This window comes from Etheostoma cragini, chromosome 20 (genome assembly GCF_013103735.1).
Source record: "Etheostoma cragini isolate CJK2018 chromosome 20, CSU_Ecrag_1.0, whole genome shotgun sequence".
NCBI lineage: Eukaryota > Metazoa > Chordata > Actinopteri > Perciformes > Percidae > Etheostoma > Etheostoma cragini.
The window spans coordinates 14,889,378-14,907,230 of record NC_048426.1 but is presented as its reverse complement, the minus strand read 5'-3'; the positions used below and the strand labels follow the sequence as shown (position 1 = coordinate 14,907,230).

Here is a 17,853-nt window from a genome sequence, read left to right as displayed (position 1 = left end):
GTTCAGGCTGGTGGTGGTGGTGTCATGGTGTGGGGAATATTTTCTTGGCACTCTTTGGGTCCCTTGGTACCAATTGATCATCGTTGCAACGCCACAGCCTACCTGAGTATTGTCGCTGACCATGTCCATCCCTTTATGACTATAATGTACCCAACTTCGTGATGGCTACTTTCAGCAGGATAATGCGCCATGTCATAAAGCTGGAATCATCACAGACTGGTTTCTTGAACATGACAATGAGTTTGCTGTACTCAAATGGCCTCCACAGTCACCAGATCTCAATCCAATAGAGCATCTTTGGGATGTGGTGGAACGGGAGATTCGCATCATGGATGTGCAGCCGACAAATCTGCGGCAACTGTGATGCCATCATGTCAATATGGACCAAACTCCTTGAGGAATGCTTCCAGCACCTTGTTGAATCTATGCCACGAAGAATTGAGGCAGTTCTGAAGGCAAAAGGGGGTCCAACCCGTTACTAGCATGGGGTACCTAATAAAGTGGCCGGTGAGTGTATATGCAAATGTCAAACAGAAACATGGGTATTTCCAAACCTGTGTGAAAACTTTCAGAGACACTTCCTTATTTCAAATCGGTTAGTTTATCCCTACTTGGTGTAGCCAAGCAGAGCACCAAATCTCCAAAAGTCCAATGTGTTCCCAGAGACGAATACTAATGTCTCCAATTCTGAGTTGGTTCAGTTTATTTTTTCTATTTATGTCAAGTAGCATTTTTTATTCCTGTATTAGCCTTTTTTCATGCATGACATCTGCAACGCATGATGCTTCGCACCTGGCTGCATCATCATTCATTTGGTCGGCCTTTACGGGCAATGAGTCTTTCCTAACCAGTTATTGTGGAACTTTAAAAAAAAAAAACATTTTTGGGAAGTTTGTCTTGCCTTGATTTGATAGTAGAGCTAAATACTTGACAGGAAAAGGGGAAACAGAGGATGACGTGCATCAAAGGACTGCGGGCTGGAATCGAACCTAGGCTGCAGCAGTGAGGACTCGGCCATGGTACGCCACCCTGACTAATTTTATAAAACGCTTCAATCTTTACTTTACCTCTCCTTTCCACCTTATTGACATCTATCTGATGTGGATTTTGCAGGTAAAACACAGTACATTCATAATTTGTAAAGTTACAAATAATGACAGAGCTGTCAAATAAATGGAGTAAAATATTTCCCTCTAAATTGTAGTAGAGTTTACAAATACTAAAGTACTTCAACTCTGTACTGAAATGCAGTAATTGCCAGTATTACAAACACATATTACCGTCCACAACCCATGTAATAACGCATTCATTTCATAGACTGTATACAACTTGGTTAATTTAAACAATTTAAAAACATCGACATCACAGCGACACCTGCGGATCAACTGTGAGTAGCCTTCGTGTGAGGCTAAATAGATCTTGTTTTTCTCAATGTGAGTTCATACACATGTTATAATACAGAAGATGGCTAACATCTGCTACATTTTGTTCTAAACTCTGGGAAAATTAGTTAATACACTAACAGTAGCGAAATAATTGATATAGATGTTTTGCCGAGTTTTGCATCCCTGCCAAGAATTGCATCCACAAGGGGAAAACTATTTTCAAGACAAAGTGTACCGCTGTTTAAAACCGATATAATCTTCTTTGTCTGGTTAATCAATGCCATTACATAATATGAAGTCTATCATTTTGAATGTTTAGATTCAAAATGATAGACTTCAAAATGATAGTTTAGATTCAGATTCTCATTGTTTTTATAATCGACTCAGAAGTAGCAGAATTTCCTTGCAGCCCGTGAAAGGTTGATGCCACTCTCTCACAGTGTGGCCCATTCAAGTTTTTCAAAACGTATGAATTTTACACATGATTTAATCACCGTATTATTACACGTGTAATATTAACATGTCTCTACAATAATTTCTAACCAAACTGTGTGCATTGTCTTACCTCCTCGCTGGATGTGCTCTTCCGGCTTGTGGAAGCTTCCAGCCAACTCGGAGCTCTCCAGTGGACAGGGTTCAGTCAAATGAGCGTTGCCTAGCGTAAGATAGGTAACTACTGAGCCTCAAATTTGTGGATTACCAGAGACTGGAATCACATGAATGCACGTCCTATTTCTAGTTTATCTGCTTAGTGTCTAAATAACGAGCTAAAAGAAATATTGACCCAATGAGTGCGCCCCGGTGTACACAGATCCGCCATGTTATGACGTCACTGTCTAATTCCCCCCGCCCCCCCTCGGAGTGTGTAGGCTCTGCTGTGCGGAGTCATGAAAGTGTTTGTAAACAACTCAGACAGAAGGTAACTTAACAGCTGCACTAATATCTTAGACTCTGTTCATTTACCTATGCGTGTAATAATATTGCTCTAGTGTCGATATGTGAAGTATTTTTGGCAGTGTGCATCTCACGTATGAGGGTAGCTAGATAACTTGCGAAATGTTGGATTTTAGGGTTAGCTAGCTAACGCTAGCAGTCTAGCAATCAGGTATCGCAACAGCCTTTTAGCCAGAAGCTAGCCGGTTATGCTAATGTTGCCTCACTCTGTAGACAAGAGTGGTTCATAACATCGCTAGCCTTGCTAGCCGGCTAGTTAGCTAAATGACATGCCTTTGTCTAGCTAGCTCAACTACCGTTTGTTGACTACGATAACAGCTCTGTTTAAGTAAACATAGCTAAGGGTCGCTATTGATTAGTTAGCAAGTCTGTGGTATGCTAACAGTTATTTCGCAAGTGCTCTTGGCTTGTTTACACTGACTCCAGAATAGTGTTAAATGTTTGCTTAGGATAACAATAATGTTATCGGCACATTTTGAATTTCGCTATATTATAATGCTACTTGAGGAACAGTTTAGCTGTTACTGTCTCAAAGCGACGCATTAATTAAGCGTGTTGTTTTCACCTGTGTTGTAAACATTGTGTGTGTTAAGTCTAATGTTGTGTCAAGTGTCAAATTACAAAGGGGGAACCATATGTGTGTGTTTCTGTAGGAGCAGCAAACTGGAGCCGGACCAATTCCCGCACATAACCCTGCATGTCAACACATCCTCCATAGTGTCCCTCATCTTGCGATGTGAATGGTGTATGAGCTCACGATTTCTCAATGTGTTTAAGTCGACAGGATGACCCAACTGTAACACCAGTGATTAATTCATCGCTGTCTAAGTAGCTATATCATTCCGGTCGCAGAGCCTTCAAATCCCTTTCGTTACCTGTGTACTGTTCACCTATTGAGTTAAGATGCCTTGGCCATTTTCTGAGTCCATCAAGAAACGGGCCTGCAGATACCTCCTACAACGGTACCTTGGCAACTTTCTGCAGGAGAAGCTGAGCTTGGATCAGCTCAGTTTAGACCTATATCAAGGCACTGGATCACTTGCACAAGTACCATTGGATAAATGGGTATGTGTAGTGTTACCTTTGTGGCAAGAAATACAACTGAAACGTTTATTTTGATTTAAACACAAAATCTGTATGAACTAAACATGGCTTCAGCATTATTTCTTGTTCCTCAGTCTCTCAATGAACTCCTAGAGACGGCGGATGCCCCCTTTGAGGTTATTGCTGGGTTCATCCAGACAATTTCTCTAACTGTTCCGTGGGCAGCCCTACTTCACGAAAACTGTGCCCTAGAGGTCAAGGGTTTGGAGATGGTGCTCAGACCAAGACCAAGAGTGGGTAAGGACAGGCTGCATCATGTGCCACCACAACACCATTTTTGATAAAGGTTTTGTATAAGTGGAAACGTGTCGTCCTTTTTTAACATTAAAAAGTTGACAACCGATGTTACTGAAAAGTCAATGACCGAGTCACCACTGGCTGTTCCTTCAGCATCTGGCACCGAGCCAATGTACTGGTCCAGTTTCATGACGAGCAGCATGCAGCTTGCCAAAGAATGTCTCAGCCAGAAACTCACCGACGATATGGGAGAGAGCTTCCAGCCTTTTGAAGGATTAGAGAAGTTTGCAGAAACAATAGAGACAGGTACATTATGTCTATACTGTTAGGAAACATTTAAAGAGGTTTACAAGTCTAGTATTGTGTAATGTAAATCTTTTAATTTTCTCTTCTTGCAGTTCTGAGAAGAGTTAAAGTGACATTTTTGGATACTGTTCTCAGAGTTGAACACATTCCAGAAAATTCAAAAACAGGAATCGCCCTTGAGATTCGAATCAAAAAGTAAGTTTTGGACAGTCAATTTCCTAAATGTTCGAAATATTTTTCAACATCACAATCTAGTTAAAAGTCTTCATTCATTATCAGTTTTCTTTCCTAAATCTATCCATCAAAAAGGAAGAGACGTAGATAAGAGGAAGTAGAATGTTTTTAATAATTGAGTTGCAGCTAAATGTTTATGTCCCAAATATGTAGTACATGCAATAAATTAGTTTTCACTGTTGTCACAGTCCTTGTCAAGCTAATTGTGTTCTGTCTTTGCTTTCAGGATTGTTTACTGTGATGAAACAGACGAGGAGAGTTCAAGTGTGAATGTGCATCAGCCAACCACATTTGCACATAAAAACTTGCAGATGGAAGGCATCACTGTGTTTTGGGATGAGTTCTCAGATGTGTCTCGTGCTGGTTTTAAATCTTCACCCACTCCAACGGTTGGTGTAGCAAACCTTTACAATTTAACAGAAAAGAGTTGTATGTATCACACTTTTTAAAAGATATTACTCTTATTTTGCAGGAAACTGAACCAAAGCTCTCCCCTAGCTGGAATCCCAAAATAATATGTGAGCCTCATCCCCAGTTTACAGAGCCTGTATCCGCTACAACACCCTTTGAACCTGTGCAGGTCGGGAGCCTCAGTGGTAAAATTGAGTTGTCCCTCACTCTAAAAAACAACTTGGCTATGCCTGGAGCAAAGGTGAACTAAGGATGTCTTGACTACAAAATATTCTAAGAAAAAAATCCTGATTATTTGATCAATATTCCAAACTAGGGGTAATTGCTATTAACCAGCTTGTTTTTCATGCTTTGCTTTTCAGCTGGATGTTGTTGGACATATTGATACACTTGTTATTCTGTTGTCCCCACGGCAAGTTCATCTTCTTCTGGACTTGTGTGGAGCTTTCTCTGGTGGAGGTGAGCACCCATCTGATAATAGATGATAAAAGAATATTTAGCTCAAACAGGGAAATAATGTCTCCAGATCAGTTACTTAGAAATAGAGTGAATAGAGTATTTCTTATTCTTTGTGTAAAGGTGCACAGGAATGGGCTAAGGATAGAAAGAGCCGACCCATACAGCAAGAGGATGAGTATCGGCTCCATATGGAACTGAACCGCTGTCTAAAAAAGGATACCGCTGTGCCAGGAACAGACCCCGACCTCTTTGAGAGCCAGACCACCAGAACTGTGTCTAGCCGAGGTTGGACTGAAACACCATCCCAGAACCCCTGACCTTTCAGAGAAACCAGATGTCATGGTTACATCTATCTAATGAAATGTGTTCTTTCTTTGTCCTTTCCTTTTACTTTTATGTTTTAAACCCATCTGTGGTCGGTGCAGATGATGTGTTCTTTTCCATGGCAGACATGGACATGTCTCACAGCTTGTCATCCCTTCCTCCTCTGGGTGAACCACCAACCGTTGACTTGGATTTGTCACTCAATAGTAACTACTCTGCCTCACCAGGAGAATCTCCTTCTGGTAATGCAACAGTAAGTCTTCACCTCTTTGACTGCAGTCATAAAGACACATTGAAATGTAAGGTAGTTGAGCATAAGAGGTCTCAGGGGTCTGGTTACTTTATTAGACATGCCAATGTAAAATGTAATTAAATTTTTATACTGACAAAATTAGGAGGTATATTAATGACCTGTGGGTGTTTTGGGTTTGTGTTGTAAGATTCTCCCATGTAAACTGCTTTTGTTACGTTATCTGGCATCATATCTGTGTTTGTAGGCTCTGTGGGATGACTACATGGATGTACCACGACAAAGAGAGAAGCAGACTAATGAAACTCCCATCCAGTCGCGGGATTCACACCACCCTCAAAAATTACTGAGACAGACTTGTAAGTATTACAAAATATCTACACATTTTGTCATACTTTATACACATTAAACTATTAAATGCTTCAGGTCATGTGCTTAAGAGAGGGAAATGAGTGTGGAGGGTTTTATTCAAGTATATTTTCCTGAGTAGTCAACATGTCAAGTAGAACTTTATTTGTACCCAGAGGGGCAGTTGGTTGTGCAGCATTGACAACAGTTGTAACACAAGATCAATCATTTATATTATTGTTAATTATAAAATACAAAAAAAAATACATGTGAAAAATGTGGTTTGTGGGTCAAGCTGATATTACCTTTTCCTCTCTGAGTTCAGCTGTGAGATTACTGAGAGGAGAGTAGAGCTTTCTCTGTGGTTGTAAATATGAAAATCAGTTAAACACGCTGGTGAAGTGCTTGTCTATATGAAAACTTACCAACACTCAGCCCTTTGTTGCACACATAGACTGTTAATATTAATGGACAAATCATCCGGTTCGGTGAAGTGCTGCAAATACGCAAGTGCCTTAAATCTGCATTTTATCTGAATTCCAGCAGGGACAATTTGCTAAAGGAGGTCAGTTTCTGTAAAAATCTAAGAGAAAGTGACCCACTTCTCTCTTGATTTATTACCTCAGTAAACATGTTAATAATGAGTTTATGGTCTCAATTGCTAGTTTTATGTATACTGCAACACAAAATGATGTTCATTTTTTGAAATATGGTCCGGTTGATTTTAAAATCTGCGATAAAGCACAGGGTTATTTAGGGTGTGGCTATGATGTAAATGCCATTGAAAGTCTGTAACGTAACGTACTCTGCAAACTCAAAGACCCATAGCAGATCTCCACAAACCAATGGGGGACGTCACACATGCTCTGTCCATCAATATTAACAGTCTATGGTTACACATGGTTATCATTTCACCACAGTAAGAATGAAACATCTGAATGTATACCCGCCATTGTTGTATTTCAGCCCATCCATCCAAAACCCACAGTGATGAGTCAAGGCCAGAGCTGGTGTTAAAGTTAACATTGACTAGTCTAGCTGTCTCAGTCCTCCATATCGACCCGCTGCCACCACCACATGCCGCTCCCAGTCCTCTTGGCCCCATGGCTGCACACTTCTTCAGCATGCTGGGCCCCGGGCAGCTCACCCCAGCTGCTTTCCTTCAGTCTCGGACAGTGTTTAACCAGGCTTGCCCCCATGACCATCTCAGGTGAACTTTTATTTTTTACTTATTCCTTTTGTGGCAAGATAATACTTGATTTATCATTTAAGTGTCTGTCTGACCTGGGGTTATATTTGTAGGTTTCTGGGCCAGGGCCTGAAGATTAGCTATGAGCACTGTCAGGGATCCAGCCTACGGACTTACAGTACTGACGTCTCCCTGAACCAGATGGAGTTTCTGGAGTGTCTGTTCCCCTCTGAGGCTGTCATTGGTGGCTCCCAAAGAGACATTCAGTATACTGAGGTTAGAGTCTCAAGCCTGAGCTAAGCACATTTTGCACTGTGCTTTTGTTCAGTTAAACTTGGTTAAACTTAAGCTGAAAGTTGCAGCTGGCATGGCTTTAACAGTATTTCTCACCTCAGCTCCTGACATTTGACACTACTGCCAGTGCCGATGCATCGCTTACCACCTGCCTTCACCTGCTTTACAAACAGGCTGAGCGCAGAGGCCCCCAGGTAACAACATTTATTAGTTCCGTATGAAACTACAGGACTAACACCTAACACCGAAACACATTATTTGTGCATTGTCAGACTTCTACTTTAGTCAACACTTTGGTTTTCTGTGCAGGGCGGCCAGGTTCGCCTTAGCACCATTCCCAGAAAAGCTGAGATCCAGGTGGAGCTGGGCCCCGTGCACTCTGAGCTGGACATCAGCATTGTAGACCGTCTTAACTCATTGTTACAACCTCAGAAGCTGGCCACCACAGAGTTGATGGCTTCCCACATGTACACATCCTATAATAAACATGTCAGCTTGGTAAGGATGTCCCAAGAACTACTAATTGAATATTTAGAAATATCAATACAATTATATGTCTCAACGGTATGATGATTGTAGCCTAGAAAAGTATTGTCACATCTGATCATGTAAATCACAGCTTTAAAACATATATATTATCTAACTCTTTCTCTCTTGAAACTCATTTCACAGCATAAGGCCTTTGCAGAGGTTTTCCTTGATGACAGCCATACTCCCACTAACTGTCACGTATCGCTGACGGTCAATGCTCCTTTGCTGGGCCTTGCAGTCCACTTCCCCATCCCTGACCTGCGCTCAGATCAGGAGAGGGGCCCTTGGTTCAAGAAGTCCCTGCAGAAGGAAATACTCTACCTGGAGCTGGAAGACTTGGAAGTGAAGACAGAGTTCATGGGTGGCAGCTCTCCTGACCAAACCAAGATGGAGCTCACTTTCAGGGAGCTTATTGGTATGTTGTCGAAAATGAAAACAAATCTAAAGTTCCCTCTGAAGATTGTTTTTTTCTCTCTAACTGCTTTTTCTGTTGCACAGGGAAGTTTCAGGAAGATCCGGATCTACCAGCTGCCCGGTTCCTCAGAGTGTCCCACACCATGGATGGAGACATGACGGCATCTGAAAGTGTAAAATTTGATTGGCCCAGGTAAATGAATCCAACCAACCTCAAACTAATCTGTCCATTCAGTGCCACCTCTCAGTGATATTGACTCTTGGACTCTCAGGGTTGTGCTGAAGATGAACCCTACTGCAGTCCACTCGATCCTTGAGCGGGTGACAGCTGAAGATGATGAAGGAGCTGAGGACCATTCCCTTGAAGAGGAAGAGGAGGAAGGGGCCGCCCATTCATTGAAGGATGTGTGTGACTTTGGGAAACCAGAGCCGTCGCCCTTTTCATCACGAAGGGTTATGTATGAGAATGAAGAGGTAGGTCATGGGCAAAGGGCCACATTCCTCATAAAATGCAAATACACAGCCAACTACTGTACATATTATTATGTTTCGTAGACTTCAGTAAGTGCAGGAAGTATTGTCTTAGAAATGATCTAAGTGTAAGAATACCACCAGATTGATTTATGTACAGTAAGTCTGCTCACTTTATACAACATCATCTCATGTACTCAATTTGGACCAGGAAAATACCAACAACATCAAAAATCTTGCAGCATACGTATTTCCTTATATTTGGAAAAAGTTTGAACATGTTTAAATTGCAGTTCTGGTGGCATTGGTCCAAAACAGGTGGTTTTGTGCACATGGATAAATTTGCATTCAGGAGCAATGGTATCCTCTGGTTGATGTATTATAATGTACACTATGAGAGATATATATATATATATATTGTATAATTATGCAAACAGAAACACGAGCACTGCTTTACATAAGTTGACAGAGCAGGTGTTGGTGGAGCACATTTTTTGAAAATCTTTTTATTTGAACTCCAGATGATTATTCCTGGTGATGCTGCTGAGATGACAGAGTTCCAAGAAAAAACCATGAACAACTCCCGCTTCATCCTTGAGTTGTGTTTCCACAATGTGCAATTAGTACTTCCCAACAAGGCATTTTATGAAAAACTACACAACAGGTAATTGATTTGTTATGTGATCGGAAATGGCAGGACATGTTTGTTAAAGTTTTACAGTAGGCCAATAAGCAATAATAGTAAAGCAATTCACTTCTGAAACTTTTTCACATGTGTAAATGTGTTTTTGTAGCAACCTGTTTTTTTTTTTTTTATAGAGGCTATGTTTCAGTTAAAAGGGGTCTTGTTGACCGCCAGATAAAATGTTTAATTGGACTGTCAAAATGAAGTGATAAAAATTGTGGTCATACCTATTAGAAGATGTAATAAGATACCAAATAACATACTTAAACCCTACCTATTCTATACAAAAATGTATATTCTCAATATTTTAGGATAAACAATGACTTGCTGCTGTGGGAGCCTACTGCTCCATCTCCAGTGGAGACAGTGGAAAGCATGCCATATGGAGTTGGACTCTCTGTTGCCAGTCAGTTGATCAACACTTACTCAAAGGACAGCTTCAGCCAGTTTCGGTCTACTGGTCCCGACGGTGAGACAACAAAAAAACATTTCCCATGATTTTGCATCGGTCAGACTCTTAATTGTACTAGAAATGTTTAATGTGATGTCATGTTTAAACAACCAGCAGCTTGTCACTTCATCAACATGCTTTGTGTTGTGCTTACAGAGGATACCAGTGGCTCAGAGGAGGAAACCATGCACTATTACTCTCCTGCATCGGACCTGGGCCTCAAGTCTCGCAAAAAGAAAAAGCCCAGAGCCCAGAGTAAGACCTCCCAGAGCCTGTTCTCTGTCATCATCAGTGTCAATCATGGTCTGGTGGCTCTTCAAACTAATGCTAAGGTAAACTCTCGCTCTTTTTGTTATAGCTATCCATACACATTTTACTCAGACATTCCTGTTATCTTGTTTTATGGATAGTGGGATTGAGTTTCCATCTTTCTCTTAGAAGGAGGATAAAACTGTACTGAAAAACAAACATGGCGAGTTCTGGTTGGAGGTGAAAAATGCTGTGCTGTTCAGTGTGACGCAGTACGAAGGCTATAAAGACCAACACTACATCTGCTTCCACACCAGTAATATTTGCATGTATCATCAAGGTAAACAAACTGCACATATTAACTGCAATGTTACTCGCATGCCGTGTATGTGGTATTTGGTGATAATGTGACTTTAAAATATGGGGAGTCCTACTATTCAACCATACTGTGTCTACATTGCTGTTATTATGTCATTCCCGTACCTATGTTTCCTTCACTGAAGTCTCACTCTGTTCATCTGCTCAGGACTTGTGGATGGAGGCCCCTCTATCTCAGAGGTCAAGTTGCCATGCAGGACACATCCCCACTGGTTAGAGCCAACCATCTACCAGTCCGAGACATCTCCTGAGAGATCCTCAACACCTTCGGAGGGTATTGGTCTGGAGGCCCGCAGCATGGTGTCTGTTGCCGTTAAAATCTCATCACAGAATGCAGAGCGAAATGTCAAGGTGGATTACAGAAATCACTGACAGTGAATGGCTTTTAAACATTTTGGTATAGATTCTCTTGTCTGTTGAGCTGTGCTTGCTCACCCACTTGATTTTTAATGTGTTACATTTGAATAGTTTTTAGAGGCCTTCAAATGTGAAACTACCCAATATTTCACAAGTAAACAATGCAAAGATTACAGCATTTTGTGTAGCAGAAGCCTTTTTATTCTTTTAATTAACAGTTTTTTGTTTTCTGCTCCATGTGGTGATGATGATGTGTGCCTTTTTTCCCAGGAATTTCTTGTGGCTGTGGGAGTGAGAGGAGCTACACTCGAGCACAGAGTTGTCCCACCTGGCCTGGGCTGGTATGACCAGGTAGGTCCAAAATGGAGCTACTATGTCACTAATTTTTACACAACCTCTTTCATTATTTTGCCTTCTCCTAAATGTTCAGATTGCATTTGAGGAAATGTAGTACCATACAAATCAAATGTTTAATCTCATGCCAATTTATGTGCAACAGATTGTTGACTTTCTGAATGTTTCCGATGAGCCTGTGTTGGGTTATGCCCCTCCTACATCCGTCACAACCCTTCATTTACACCTGTGGAGCTGCTCTCTAGACTACAGGTAAAATAGACTTCAGACATCCAACAAAATAATGAGTTATTTGTCATCTTTGTGTATATTCTAATTAAAGAATACATTTTTTTTTTTACTTGACAGACCCCTTTTCCTGCCACTCAGATCACTATTGGTTGTAGAGACTTTCAGCATCTCCAGCAGTGTCTCTTTGGACCTCTCTTCGTCAACACTCAGGTCTGAACGGGCTACCGGTTTTGCTGATACAAAATTGAGAGATGCCATTGTAATTGAGCTGTAGAAAAAGTTGTTCTTGCTCAGTATAAAATGTTGTGCACAGGATCATTTTGGACGAAGCGGCTCTGTTCCTCTCAGACAAGAGTAACGCCGTCTCTGTCAATCTAGCGCGAGGTAAGTTGACTTCATTGAAGATTTTTAATAAACTGCTTGAAAAGTTAAATTAAATTTCGACAAATGTTTGCTTCTGTTTTTTTGTCACAGACTATGTCCAAGTGGTAGACATGGGAACGCTGGAACTGAGGATTACAGCTGTCAAACCTGGAGTGGATAGAAAGTTGGTGAGGGTTGTCTGCCTCTAAAGGACATTTATGTTTTTAAACATTTTCGCTCGAAAATAAGGTTCAGTTTTTGATTTGTCTTTTGGGTGATAGTCAGAGCCCAGATTTGAGCTGCGCTGTTCCAGTGACGTTATTCACATCAGAACCTGTTCGGACTCCTGTGCTGCCCTCATGAACCTTATCCAGTATGTGGCGAGTTATGGAGACTTGCTGCCCCCTGCAGAACCAGAGGCAAAGCACAGCAGCACTACACAAAGAACCAAGGTCAGCCGTGGCACCAACAAGAGCCAGTGTTACATAGCTACAATAGGTTTATAAAGTCTGCTGGTCATACATGCTTAGTTTGAGTGTATTTTTGGACAGGCGGAGTTTCCTGGCTGGCCCACATCCCAGACCCTATTGCTAGCTGAGACTGAGCAGCAGATGTTGCAGGATCTGATGAGTGAAGCAATGGAGGAGACTGATGGGCAGCATGCACCAGGGCTGCAGCAGAATGGTGAAGACTTTGTTACGTAACAATTACAGTTTTAGCTCCATAATTGAGATAACTTAACTAGATTTTATACTTTTTTTTCACTCATCATATAGGTGCACACGAGGTGCAAGATCAAGATCAAGATCATGACCCGCCTCGCTCAGACCTATTCTTGTTCCCCAATGAGAGTGGGGCTTTTAACCAAGATTCAAGCCCCACCTACCCCATGCTTCACTCTCCTCTCATCACTCCTGTCCCTAACCTGACCCAAGAGGCGGACGACTTTTGTATCCTAGAGACACCGGGTTCCAGAGGAGAGGTCAGGATATGCTCGTTCACACAGTTATGGCTACGTAACAAAGACAATGAAAACTTATGTTGGCTCACTGTAAGCGATGTGTGTTTTAGGATCTTGATCAGGAGCCAGTGGTAAAGCAGCTTACTTCAGATCCTGTGGAAATCAGAGATGATTACTTTAGTCAGCCTCTATATGGGAATGATTCTAGCCGTGGAGCCATGAACTTTCCCATTCCAGAGGTGCGCTACCTCATCAAGGAGATCTCCGTCATTTGGCACCTCTATGGTGGGAAAGACTTTGGGAGTGCAGTTTTCACGGCCTCTCCTGCTAGAAGCCGGGGGTGAGCCATTTACTATATAAATGTGTACAAGCGTTTTCAATGTGCTCAAAAACACACTTGTTTAATTGTAATGCTTTTCTCTGCCTTGCAGGTCCACGCCCCATAGCTCCCCCTCTCAAACTCCAGTCAGGCAGGCCAAGGCTTCAGGCCGTGCAGGAGGTGGAAGAGGAAGGAACCCGGACGTTCTTATGGAGATACAACTTAGCAAGGTTCCTCTTCATCTGGAAAACATGTTTTACTCTCATACAGAAAACATAAATACCTTCAGTCATTTTTTCCTTATTTAACAGCTTTTCTTTGGCCTTGCCCTAGGTGAGATTTCAGCATGAGGTGTACCCACAGGCCCAGGTGGCTTCCGGGCCAGCGACGGATCAGCCTGTATCCCGGCAGGTGTTTGTTGTGCAGGACTTGGAGATTCGAGACAGACTGGCAACCTCACAGATGAACAAGTTCCTCTACTTGTATTCTAGCAAAGAAATGCCCCGAAAAGCTCATTCTAACATGGTGAGGAAGGCAACACACTCACATTAACCGCGTCGAGTCTTGGCCTTGTGTAACGTTTTGTGTGCTTGTGGTCTTAGTTGACAGTTAAGGCACTGCACATGTGTCCTGAGTCAGGCCAGGCTCCCCAGGAGTGCTGTTTGCGTGTTTCCCTGATGCCGCTTCGCCTCAATATTGATCAGGTAAAAGCTTCTGATAAAGATGATTCTATCAAAGATGTGTATCAGCATCCCTCAGTAACATTTAAGTAACAACCTTTTTTTTTTTTTTTTAAGGATGCACTGTTCTTCTTGAAGGACTTCTTTACCAGTCTTGCTACCGAAGTTGAGTTTTTTTCACCGCCTGCTCAAGAAGGTAAAATTAATTATACAACAAGTGGATGCGACCAGGCAATCTGATTTGTCAACTAGACATTTAGAACGTGATTAAATCTGCACGGCAGCACACTGTGGTCATCAATAAAATATTACTCTGCTATTTCCATGGCAGCACTGTAACTAATAGTTAAGTCAGAAACTTAAGAAACATTTTTATCTATGAAAATAAATCAGTAACCACATTGGAACAAATAAGAACTTGATCATAACCACTGCTTTTGCTGAAGCTCTCAAGCATATTTATATCAAGTGATTTATCAGGTGAAATGAGTCCTATTTTTACTGTGCTCTTGAGTTATTATAAATGTTTGGATCACATCAGCTGTGTGGGTGAGTCAATGACACCATTAAAAATAGCCTACATGAAAAGTTTACAGACGTAGTAGCTAAATCTGTTCATGTTTCAGAAAATACCATTCAGCTAGTTTTGTGTTAATAGGTATGGCACTTATTAAGTTTGGAAAACCATAGGACCTCTACAAAGCATTAATGTTAGCTCAAGTTGGTTGGCTGACTGGAGAGGGACTAGAAATAGTCTCTCTTGCTTTTTTGCTTTCAAAGTAAATATCCCACAATGTGAATAAAGTTTGATTATAACTTTTATTTTGTTGATAACTGTTGCATAATCACAATATAATATCTAATCACAGTAATCTTTTAACATAACCATCACTTTCAAAATACTGGTTCCTAATATGATATTTTGTTTTGCAGCTATATGTGTTTCCACAAAAAAAGCGTCTGCCCCAGAGATCTCCTGCAGCTTCTCCAAGCACGCCGGCAGCAGCCAGGACCCGGCCCCAATCATCTCAGTGCCTGCTCAGAGACGTTTGAGCCACAATGGTTTCTCCACATCTGGCAGGGAGGAAGTGAATGATAATGAAGCCTCTGCTCCTTCCTTCACTGACCAACCGATTTTCTTTAGGTCAGCGTTAAATAACTTAACAACGAAACCCCTTTTGAAGAAATAATAACTCCTTGTTTGTGTTTGGTAACATTTTCTTTTCCTAACAGGGAGTTTCGATTTACCTCTGAGGTTCCCATTCGCCTGGATTACCATGGGAAACATGTTGCAATGGAGCAGGTACATGGTCTAGGAGGGCTATGTATGTATTGTATCCAAATTATTTCAGTTGTGCTTTGTGAATAATATAGGACTGCTCTGTTTCAGGGAACATTTGCAGGGATCATTATCGGGTTGACACAGCTTAACTGTTCAGAGCTGAAACTGAGGCGCTTGTGCTATAGACAAGGGTAAGTCAGTAACTTATTATTGATATCTTGGATTCATCAATTAATAAAGCCAATTTCTTTTGCACATCATAATGCATTATGTATCGCTATAAAGTGCATAAAGAGCACGAATAATCTTTCCCAGGAAACTAATTCTCGTCTGTATTTCAGATTGTTAGGTGTGGATAAGTTGTTCTCCTATGCAATAAATGAGTGGCTAAATGACATAAAGAAGAACCAGCTACCAGGACTACTGGGTGGTGTGGGACCTATTCACTCTCTGGTACAACTAGGTTAGTAAATGTTCTGAACTCAGTCGCAGGCTTTTAGGTATTACATTTCAAAATGTGCTTTAATGGTTAACATAAATGATAAAAACACAAATTAAAACAAGTGATATAATGAGCTAGAGCATCTACTGCTTAACTCTGACATTTACATTTTCTTTCTTTTCAATTATTTCTTCTCTTCGTTTCCCAATTTAAGGGCCCCCCTCCACCCCCCAATAATTATGTTGCTAAAAGTGTAGAACCAAGTTTAATCAATGTCTTCCAAACTATTTCAAAGCAAATGTTTAAAGTGTTGTGGAAGTTATTTACACTGTGTAAGCATTCTGATTCAGGTGTATCTCTCAGGTAGTGTATGCCCTGTTCTTAAGATGAATGTTCTGCTCAGTTCAGGGATTCAAGGACTTGGTCTGGCTCCCGATTGAGCAGTACAGGAAAGACGGTCGTATAGTCCGTGGGTTTCAGCGTGGTACTGCCTCCTTTGGAACTTCTACTGCTATGGCTGCACTGGAGCTAACTAACAGGATGGTGCGAACCATCCAGGTAAACTCATCTTTCCACTGTTACTACAAGAGTCTGTATTTACTACTAATGCCCTTCTAAAGCATCAGATAAATCTCTTGTTGTGTGTCATTTTTAGGCTGCAGCTGAGACGGCCTATGACATGGTGTCTCCAGTGCCTGATGAGAGAGACACAAAGAGAATAAAACGGTTCTCCCATTACGGACTGGCTCATCAGCCCGTCGACCTAAGAGAAGGTGTAGCCAAAGCCTATACTGTTGTAAAAGAGGTAAACAACCCTAAAGCTAAAAGGACCAATCTTTTCCCTTCCGTGACTCAATGGAAAGAAACTCTTTTTTTAAATGAGGATTTTGTGGTGTTTCCATCCACAGGGTATCACAGACACAGCCCTGACTATCTATGACACAGCCACCCGGGAGCATGAGCAGCGTGGGATGACGGGGGCAGTGGGTGGAGTTCTCCGCCAGCTGCCACCAGCAGTGGTCAAGCCATTCATTATGGCCACCGAAGCCACCTCCAATGTCTTGGGTGGGATGAGGAATCAAATTCATCCTGATGCACGCCAGGAGGAGTCTCAGAAATGGAGGCAGGGCGAGGAGTAATTCTTATTGCCACATGGTACCTGGAACTATAACTGCACAAGCAACAGCTTGAGGGACATCTCAGATGTGCACATACAGCCCTGGTGTAAATAAAATACTGTTTATCTTTTGGCAATTTGAGCTACTGTGATTTAGCTTGTCAGCTTACAGTTCCCTCACAGTGCCTTTATGGTTATCAGCATTGTTTAACTGTTTGTTTAATCAAAGGGATATGTGTAGAGTGATGAATTTGTGAGCCCCATATTGTCTTTATGTGGATTATGTTCTGTTGTAAGATATACAACGGCATTATGAATATAAAATCATTACAATGAAGAAATAGGCTGTTGTCTCATGAGTCGCAGCATTTGCTTCATTCTCAAGCAGCTCTGTTTACAAGTTGTGTGTGGTTGCATTCTTATTCTACTTAGTGTCAACACTAATATTATAGGTGTAGTGACCCTTAATTTAAATAACGTACTGTAAGTGAGCTTTGTTATTTACTGTAAATATTTCTAATGTGTAACATTTCATGCAAATATAAGAGAACTGAGAATTGTAGAAACGGAATGTGTTACAGCTGTGTAAAGTTGTGTTCTCAGCACTTTAAGTAACTGCTCAAATGAATGACAATTGGGAAGATTACCCAAGTTTAGTTTCACAATTTTATTTTGAGCTCCGATCAATGTTGTGTAATTTTCACAAAAGCTGCTGTTCAGAAATTTTGTTTTTTAAATTTAAAAAACGTTTAAAATATTTTTATTGTGTTGGTCTACCGCTCACATGTTCAAATAGTTGACACAAACTTGATGCAAAGTCTTATTATCCTGCACAATTGATTTTTTGTAAGTGTATGTTTGACAATTGATATTTGGCTTGATATGCTGTGTTGCAGACATTTGATTCGCTCATTTCTTGTTTATATAATGTGGACAGGATAATAGTTCTTGTACATAGGTGTACAGTTGAATTTGTATTAAAAGCATGAAAGGGAAATTAAAAACTGTCAAATGCGTCATAGTAGAGTGTGTTTGGGTTGGTATGATTTTTTTTTTTTTACATTTGAATGTAA

General features: G+C 41.1%; 2 protein-coding genes across 4 annotated transcripts in view; one reads left to right on the top strand and one right to left on the bottom strand.

Annotated features, from left to right (window-relative positions):
* gskip (gsk3b interacting protein) overlaps window positions 1–2,200 on the bottom strand; it is a 4,404-nt gene extending 2,204 nt beyond the window's left edge. For both annotated transcript variants that reach the window (XR_004654905.1, XM_034859085.1), the window contains exon 1: window positions 1,951–2,200. The gene's annotated coding sequence lies outside the window, so the exon portion shown is untranslated. The remainder of the gene's footprint in view (window positions 1–1,950) is intronic.
* LOC117936213 (autophagy-related protein 2 homolog B-like) lies at window positions 2,070–17,793 on the top strand. Of its 2 annotated transcripts, none has more exons than XM_034859074.1 (43): window positions 2,070–2,304; window positions 2,993–3,404; window positions 3,518–3,680; window positions 3,834–3,986; window positions 4,079–4,181; window positions 4,447–4,609; window positions 4,693–4,872; window positions 4,994–5,090; window positions 5,211–5,375; window positions 5,516–5,667; window positions 5,912–6,023; window positions 6,979–7,222; window positions 7,315–7,477; window positions 7,597–7,689; window positions 7,805–7,993; window positions 8,168–8,441; window positions 8,525–8,633; window positions 8,713–8,914; window positions 9,433–9,575; window positions 9,908–10,065; window positions 10,204–10,379; window positions 10,489–10,636; window positions 10,823–11,025; window positions 11,302–11,382; window positions 11,531–11,637; window positions 11,734–11,826; window positions 11,930–12,000; window positions 12,091–12,167; window positions 12,261–12,431; window positions 12,531–12,663; window positions 12,756–12,961; window positions 13,051–13,280; window positions 13,372–13,489; window positions 13,593–13,784; window positions 13,862–13,963; window positions 14,057–14,135; window positions 14,873–15,083; window positions 15,173–15,242; window positions 15,330–15,412; window positions 15,563–15,684; window positions 16,067–16,221; window positions 16,319–16,468; window positions 16,572–17,793. In XM_034859074.1, exons 2-43 carry the CDS (start codon window positions 3,243–3,245, stop codon window positions 16,800–16,802), a joined length of 6,234 nt encoding a protein of 2,077 aa, XP_034714965.1. In that variant the 5' UTR covers window positions 2,070–2,304; window positions 2,993–3,242; the 3' UTR covers window positions 16,803–17,793. The 2 variants fall into 2 exon arrangements, with proteins under 2 accessions (XP_034714965.1, XP_034714964.1); XM_034859073.1 differs by having other exon boundaries at window positions 10,486–10,636.
* Window positions 17,794–17,853: the final 60 nt, after the last annotated feature.